General features: G+C 33.5%; 1 protein-coding gene across 4 annotated transcripts; it reads left to right on the plus strand.

Moving 5' to 3' along the window:
• Window positions 1–1020: 1020 nt before the first annotated feature.
• Window positions 1021–6472, plus strand: LOC108221190 (uncharacterized). Of its 4 annotated transcripts, none has more exons than XM_064078847.1 (10): window positions 1023–1761; window positions 1863–1896; window positions 1974–2049; window positions 3865–3986; window positions 4075–4435; window positions 4741–4985; window positions 5186–5389; window positions 5470–5562; window positions 5644–5760; window positions 5860–6472. In XM_064078847.1, exons 5-10 carry the CDS (start codon window positions 4108–4110, stop codon window positions 6235–6237), a joined length of 1365 nt encoding a protein of 454 aa, XP_063934917.1. In that variant the 5' UTR covers window positions 1023–1761; window positions 1863–1896; window positions 1974–2049; window positions 3865–3986; window positions 4075–4107; the 3' UTR covers window positions 6238–6472. The 4 variants fall into 4 exon arrangements, with proteins under 4 accessions (XP_063934918.1, XP_063934919.1, XP_063934917.1 ...); XM_064078846.1 differs by having other exon boundaries at window positions 1023–1700; XM_064078848.1 differs by having other exon boundaries at window positions 1021–1896; window positions 4744–4985.
• Window positions 6473–6971: the final 499 nt, after the last annotated feature.

Raw genomic sequence — 6971 nt, forward strand, 5'->3', positions numbered from 1 at the left:
TCCGTTGATGAGTTTATCTGATCAATCGATACTGCCTTAGCATGCTATCAATTGATCAGCTACATGCATATTTATTCTAAGTAAGAACAGAAACATTTTGCATCATCAAGCATCACATATTCCTAACACTTTTTTTATTTCAGATTAATTGATATGGTATATATGTTTGTCGGATGTGGGAGTAGACTGCTATCTCATGAATTTAAATTGATGTTTTCTGGATAACCAATCCAAAGAAATTGGAGGAAGGAGTCACTAATATACACCTGCATGGATTGAATTCATACGTCCTGACATAATTAATGTTCGTATAACTTGGATACAATGTTATCCCTGTTAAAACTAGGGATGGTTTCAGATTTGCATCAGATATTTGACTTTTACGCACTTATGTTTTTGCAAGTTTACTGTCTATTTTATTGGTCAATCAATGTATATGGCTAAATGTCATCAATCAGTTCTGTTAAAAAAATTCGTATGTTTTTTACATGTAGGACATGGTGTATGTCTAAGAAGTAGTGTTTGGAAATTAATGACAATGTTAGTGAAAAACATGCTTACTTTTAAAAAAAACACAACTAAAATTAAGATTTTTTATGCCTTAAATCGTTAATTATATGTAGAAATTTATTTTCATTTTTTCACTCCTGAATTATAGTCCAATTTTGTAATTTTATATATTAATATTGGTATTGCATTGAGATGTTTATAATATAAAATTTATTTTATTCTAAAAATATTAATTTTAAATCATTAATATAATATTTATAGACTGTCACACATTTATTTTATCTTAACAATACTAATTTTGAATCATTAATATAATTTATATAGGCCGCCGCAACGCGCGGTTTCTCAACTAGTTATTTATGTATAGTTTTATTAAAAATCCAAATTTATTTTCAAATTTAGTTATAAATACCACGAATTAGGATATATTAATTATAACTCTATTAAAAGTAAATAATCGGTTTATATATAATAATTTCATCAATTACACTACGCCATAAAAGGCCTATCGCAACGCGACCTTTGTAAATGTTGCTAAAAAATGTTACCTTAGCTACACTACTTTCACCCTTCCGCAACATAATATTTTTCATGTTAGCTTAGCCAAAAAGGGGATGTTGCCTTTGTTAGAAAGTGTTTAAGGGTGCAACATGGAGACAAATATGTTAGCTTAAGCTATTAAAATGTGAAAATAATATTTTAACTTAAAATTAAAGAAAAAAGTAATTACTTGTATTAAAAATAAAAATAGAAGTTATGTAATAATATAAACTAAAAATATAAAAAATTATATAAAATATTAAATAATTTAATAGGTGAATGATTTTATTTTAAATAATAAATATATGTTTATTTATTTAAAAAGTAAAATAAAATGTAAACAAAAAAATAAAATATAAACTAAATATATGTATATATGTTTATTTGAACAAGCGGGCGTGGTTCCCGGTGAAATCAGACAAGCAGCGGGACTTTGTTTCACTAACACCCCGCCCCATTTTTTCACTTCCTTTTCCACTCACACTCAGTCATCTCTCATTTTCCACACAGTCCTCTCTCGCTCTTCACCCCCACATCTCGTCTCTCTCTCTCTCTTTTCACCCCCACAGTCGCCTCTCTCTCTTTTCACCGTGTCTCTCTCGTCGCTCTGGTCTCTCTGGTCTCTCATCAGCACATCTCTCTCATCTCAGGTTTGGATTTCAAGTTAGGGCATGGTTTGAGGGCTCGATGCTTTGATACTCCTAACTAGGGGTTTCTCTCTTTAAATCAGGGCTTCATTTCTTTATTTTCTTCCATTTACAGGTCTTTCTTCTTTTAAACTACATCTAATCGTACTTTATCTTTGATTTCAGGTATTTTCAGCGGAGGCTTTGCATTTGGAATTAGGTATGGTGGCTTTGATTTAATTTTTTTCATTTGTATATAGTGGGGGCTGTTAATCTAACTTTATTTTCTATTTTCAGGGCTTCTTCGGTTGATTTTAAGGATTTCATTTAAAGGATTTAAAATTAGGGTTTCAGTTTAAAGATTTTGCTACAGGTATCTCCCTCTCTGCTTCAACATTTTTGAGTTTTTGGGTTTGTTTTTGTTGTTATTTGTTTTTATTAGGGAAGTTATCTGATTTTTGTTTTTATTAGGGGTTTGGAATTGCATTTTATGAATCTTTGTTGTTTTCATTTTGTGGCATTTGTTATTTGTTGCATTTTGTAGTTAATATTTGTTACTAGTTAACATTTGATTTATATTTTGTGGTAAGTGTATGTGTCCAGGACTTGTTATTAAATATTTATGCTTGAAATAGGTTGTTCTGGTGACCAGTTATGACTCTGTTTTGTGGTTTCTATATGTATGCTCTGTTTATAACTTAAAAAATTTGACAATTAAGAGTAGCTGGTGTTGATTCTCTGTTGAACATTTGTATATTTTTGTGCTCTGCTGCCATACATGTAAGATTCCATTGTAGATATTGTGAGCTAGTTGGTTAGATGCCATAACATATTATCTTGGCTCATAAACTCTATGTATACTCTATATATAACTTAAGGGAATTGCGATAAATTTCTATGTATGACTTACCTGATTAAAAGAATATTGTTGTTAATGATTTGTATGATTAATAATATGCATGTGTTTGGTCTTATATTTGAAAGTGAAACTATAAATTATGACATATATGTATATTCTGTTTATCTTAACCCCTGGGATGAGGTAGTACATGGCAGATATGTTAACCCCTGTATAGGTTACCATAATAAACATATAGGTTTTGAATGTTTTATTTTAAGTATAATCCATATATGATCTTCAATATATAAAGTAAAATAATGGTCTTGTCTAGGAAAGGCATTGAAATCGTTTGTTTATGTGACCTAAATAATAAATAAACTGAATTGTCTTAATTGTAGCCATGGACGATGTGGATAATACTTGGATAAACCTTCCAAAGTATAGTGTCGAGTACATCAGAGGAATAAAATCCTTTATTCGGAATGCATTCCCTAACGTAGCCGTAGGTGATGAAATGACATGCCCCTGTAGAATATGTAAAAACATAAAGTGGCATAGTCAGGACCTTATATACGATCATCTCATCTGCAATGGCCATTCGCCTTTGTGCTCTGAATGGATTGTGGGAATTGCACAGATTCCTCTCCAGCCAGTTAACGACGAGGATCTTGATTTAGGGGATAAAGAGAATAATTTAAATTTCGAAGATAACCTAGATGAGATGTTTCATCAGCCTAATGGACCAAATGTCGATGCTAAAAAATTTTATGCCCATCTTGAAGAGGGAAAGCAACCCTTATATCCAGGCTCCAAAAAATATTCAAGATTAAGTTTTATTATCCGACTTTATTCCTTAAATTGTGTTCACGGAATCACGGAGTCTGGATTTGGGACTTTCTACGTAGAAGATCCCACTGAAAAGATGATATATAATGTCATCAAAAAAGTGCCTAGGGACTGTTGTGATATCGAAAAAGATGATGCCAATGAAGGTCATGAAAATGAAGAGCCAATGGTGCATACTATTCCCCTTGTTCCAGAAGTGGACAATCAGGTCATAGATTCCAGTTGGTGTCGGGAAGATGTTCCAGCTCAACAAATTCTCATAGATCCGGATAGAGTCAAAGAAGCTGTCTAGAATTCTAAATGAAATTGTTTTGTTAACTTAAAGTTAATATCTTAAGATGTCTAAATATTTAAATCCTTGGTGCACCCTCTTTTGTAATTTGATCTAGTGATACATTTGTGTTTAAGTACTGTTTCCATTATAAACTTGTGTTTCAATTCTTAATTAAGTATATCCGCATAATTAAGTATATTATGCTCTGAATTTACCTGTGCTATTAGCTGGACTTAAAAAAGCTGAATCGAAGGACAAACAAAAAGAAAAGACGCGGGATGGGAGTGAAGATTATGATCCAGCACAGGATGATGGTAGCGATGCTGCTGGATCAGTGTCTCCACCAAAGGTCTGTATTTTTTAGAGTCGAATTTTATGGTTTCAAGCATTATAATTATAAATTAATTATTTGGGATATATGCCCCTGTATTTTGCAGGGAAAGAAGAAAGAAAGTAAAAAAAAGCTTGTCATGGGACGTGGACCAACAACACGTTCTCGAGCCAATGTTGGAAGCAAGACAACTGAGGATGGAAGCGATAAGGAACCGACGCATCATTCGGTACAACCAACAACAGTTGCAAATCCATTAATTGAGATACCCCAAGCAGATGATGGAAATGGTTCAATGACTGCTTTTTTGGCTCTCCGGAAACGCCAACAAGAGGAAGCTAAAAAGGAAAAAGAAGAAAAAGAAAAGCTCGAAAAAGAAAGAGTTGAAAAGAAAAAAGCTCTTGCAGATGCAAGTAAAAAGGTTGTTCAAGAATCTATGCCTGAAATAGAAGAGGGCGATGAAGAAGGTAAGCAATTCCTATTTTATTTTATTTCTCGATATAAGTTTTTCAAGTTTGAGTACATTTCTTTGTTGAATGATAGGAGATACAAGAAACACATTGCTTATTCATGATCTCAGTATGATAAATTATGGAATTTTTTTTAAAAATATTCTTTAATATCTCTAGTTAAACATGATAACTGTTATAATTCAACTTAGAGTAGTTAAAATTAAAGATCCCCATTTTGAATTTTTTCAACAGCTTATAACTCTTATTAGCTCTACTTAAACATGATAACTCTTATAATACATCTGCTGAAATTTGATTAGAAGTTGTAGTTCCATACCGCCCAAGAGGAAAGACAAGAATGGATAAAGTTCATACAAGAAGTTTTGAGCAGAGAATTGTGATTGGGATGAATGAGCTGGGCCAACCCATAACAGAAAATGACAAGGTACTCTCTGAGCTGAGTAGCTTTTTGGGAACACTGGCCAAGCGATGTGTGCCACTGACTTATGTAACTTGGCGCAAAGTTCCTAAAAATTTGAAGGAAACTATGTGGAATTATGTCAAGGTAATTATTGTTGAATATATCAATATTTTCTTGTTCTTTTTATTAGTAATGCATAATTCAAAGCAGTATGAATTAGGAACATCAATTAGTTAATTTTCATTTTGATTGGCTTATAGAAATGTTAGGTGATGATAAATTTAATTAGAGAATGTGAATTATATGAGTAGTTCGATAAAGTAATTCTTATTAATATTTGCAAGGCCCGCTATATTATTCCCGATGAACTGGAAAGTTGGGCAATTGAGACAATTCATGCATCCTGGAGGGGGTATAAGTGTCGAACTAAGGCAGCGCATTATACAGCTTTTGAAACTGATGAAATTAGGCTACAAAATAGGCCTGATGATATTCCACTTGAGAGGTTCAAATTGCTGTTGGAATATTGGAATGATGAAAGTATTCAGGTATACTTGTGATTTTAGGCACTAAATATTGTCTTGGGAACATAGTATAAGTTGCTCAACTTTCGTTTAATTTTTTGTAGGATAAAGCCAGGAAAAATTCAAATAGCCGCAAGTCATATACCGAGACTCACACTCTTGGTCCTAAAAGTATCGCACAGCTTCGACACAAAATGGTATATGGTCATCTAATTTAAATTAATGATTTCTGGCTTTCTTGTTCGATAATTTATGTCTCGTATAATCTATTTTTGTAGAAAAAGAATGCCCCAGATGAGTCTGAACCATGTGATGCAGAGGTTTTTGTGAAAACTCGGACTCGTGATGCAGGACGCGAGTACAAGACCAGTACTAAAACAATGAAAAAGAAAATTGTAAGTATTTAACTTAATCAGTTACACATAATATTTGCCCTTTCAGTTTTCTCTGTTTTGCATTTGCTCGTTTATGTTCATGTTATTGTACTTTTGTAGGATAAAATTAACAAAAAAATCAATTCCGGGGAGGCTGCTGATGAAATGCTTTTGGATAAAGAGCATGGCCCGACTTGGCTCTTAGGGAGATGCAAGAAGCCGCAAAAACTATCAGCTGCTGCTCCAACGGATACATATGTCAAAGAATTGACAACAAAAATTAAGGAAGGCCTTGCTGCTGAAGTCGAGGAAAAAGTGAAGAAAATCCAAGAAGAGGTAGATGAGCAGGTAAACAGGAAGGTGCAACAAAATTTGGCATCGGTCCTTAAGAAACTTGGTGAAGCAAACCCGTTCACAATTGATGTTACAGAGCTGTGTGCACATGTGGCCAGTGACAATGACGATGGCACACCAATGACTAAAGGCACCAGCTTCTAGTTTGCTAATAGTATGGTTGTTTAGACTTTGGTTCTTTGAAGTTATTTTGACTAGCTAATAGTATGGGGTTATATATCTAGACTTTTTGTTATTAAACTGTTAGTTTGCTGGTAGTTGGTCGATTCTGGATATTATGTTGGTTTAGCTGTGGATTTGATGTTGGAGTAAATTGGATTTGATGTTGGTTTTTGTATGTTTACAATGGTTTGTTGAAATGATGGACAAATTTTGGGAAGTATTGTATTTTAACAGTAGAATTGCAAATTTTTTTGGATAAAATGTTGCAGTAGCCTATTTAAATGTTGCAAAACTTGTATTTCAAAACTGTTGCAGTATAGGAAAAATATGTTGCCAATTTAGCTGCTGCCACCTGGCAACTTGATGGCCCCCACGTGGGCCCCACAGTGGCCCCCACGTGGGCCCCACAATGGCCCCCACGTGGGCCCCACTTTTTTAAAAAAATAAAATTACTCTAAGGTAACATAATTTTTTGTTGGAGTAGGAGAATAAAATGTTAGATTAAACACTCTTTGCTAACATATCTCGGTTGTTGCTGTAGGCAAACGATATGTTGCCTTAGACCCCCTAAGGCAACGGCAAAAATCCTATCATAAAATAAATGTTGCCTTAGCCCTTTTATGGGCCTTTAGCAACATATTGACCCCATTCTGCAACAATTTTTTTATGTTAGATAAGGCCTTTTATGGTGTAGTGATTAAAACATTTCAAAACGA

The sequence above is a fragment of the Daucus carota genome, chromosome 6, assembly GCF_001625215.2.
Source record: "Daucus carota subsp. sativus chromosome 6, DH1 v3.0, whole genome shotgun sequence".
Classification (NCBI taxonomy): domain Eukaryota; kingdom Viridiplantae; phylum Streptophyta; class Magnoliopsida; order Apiales; family Apiaceae; genus Daucus; species Daucus carota.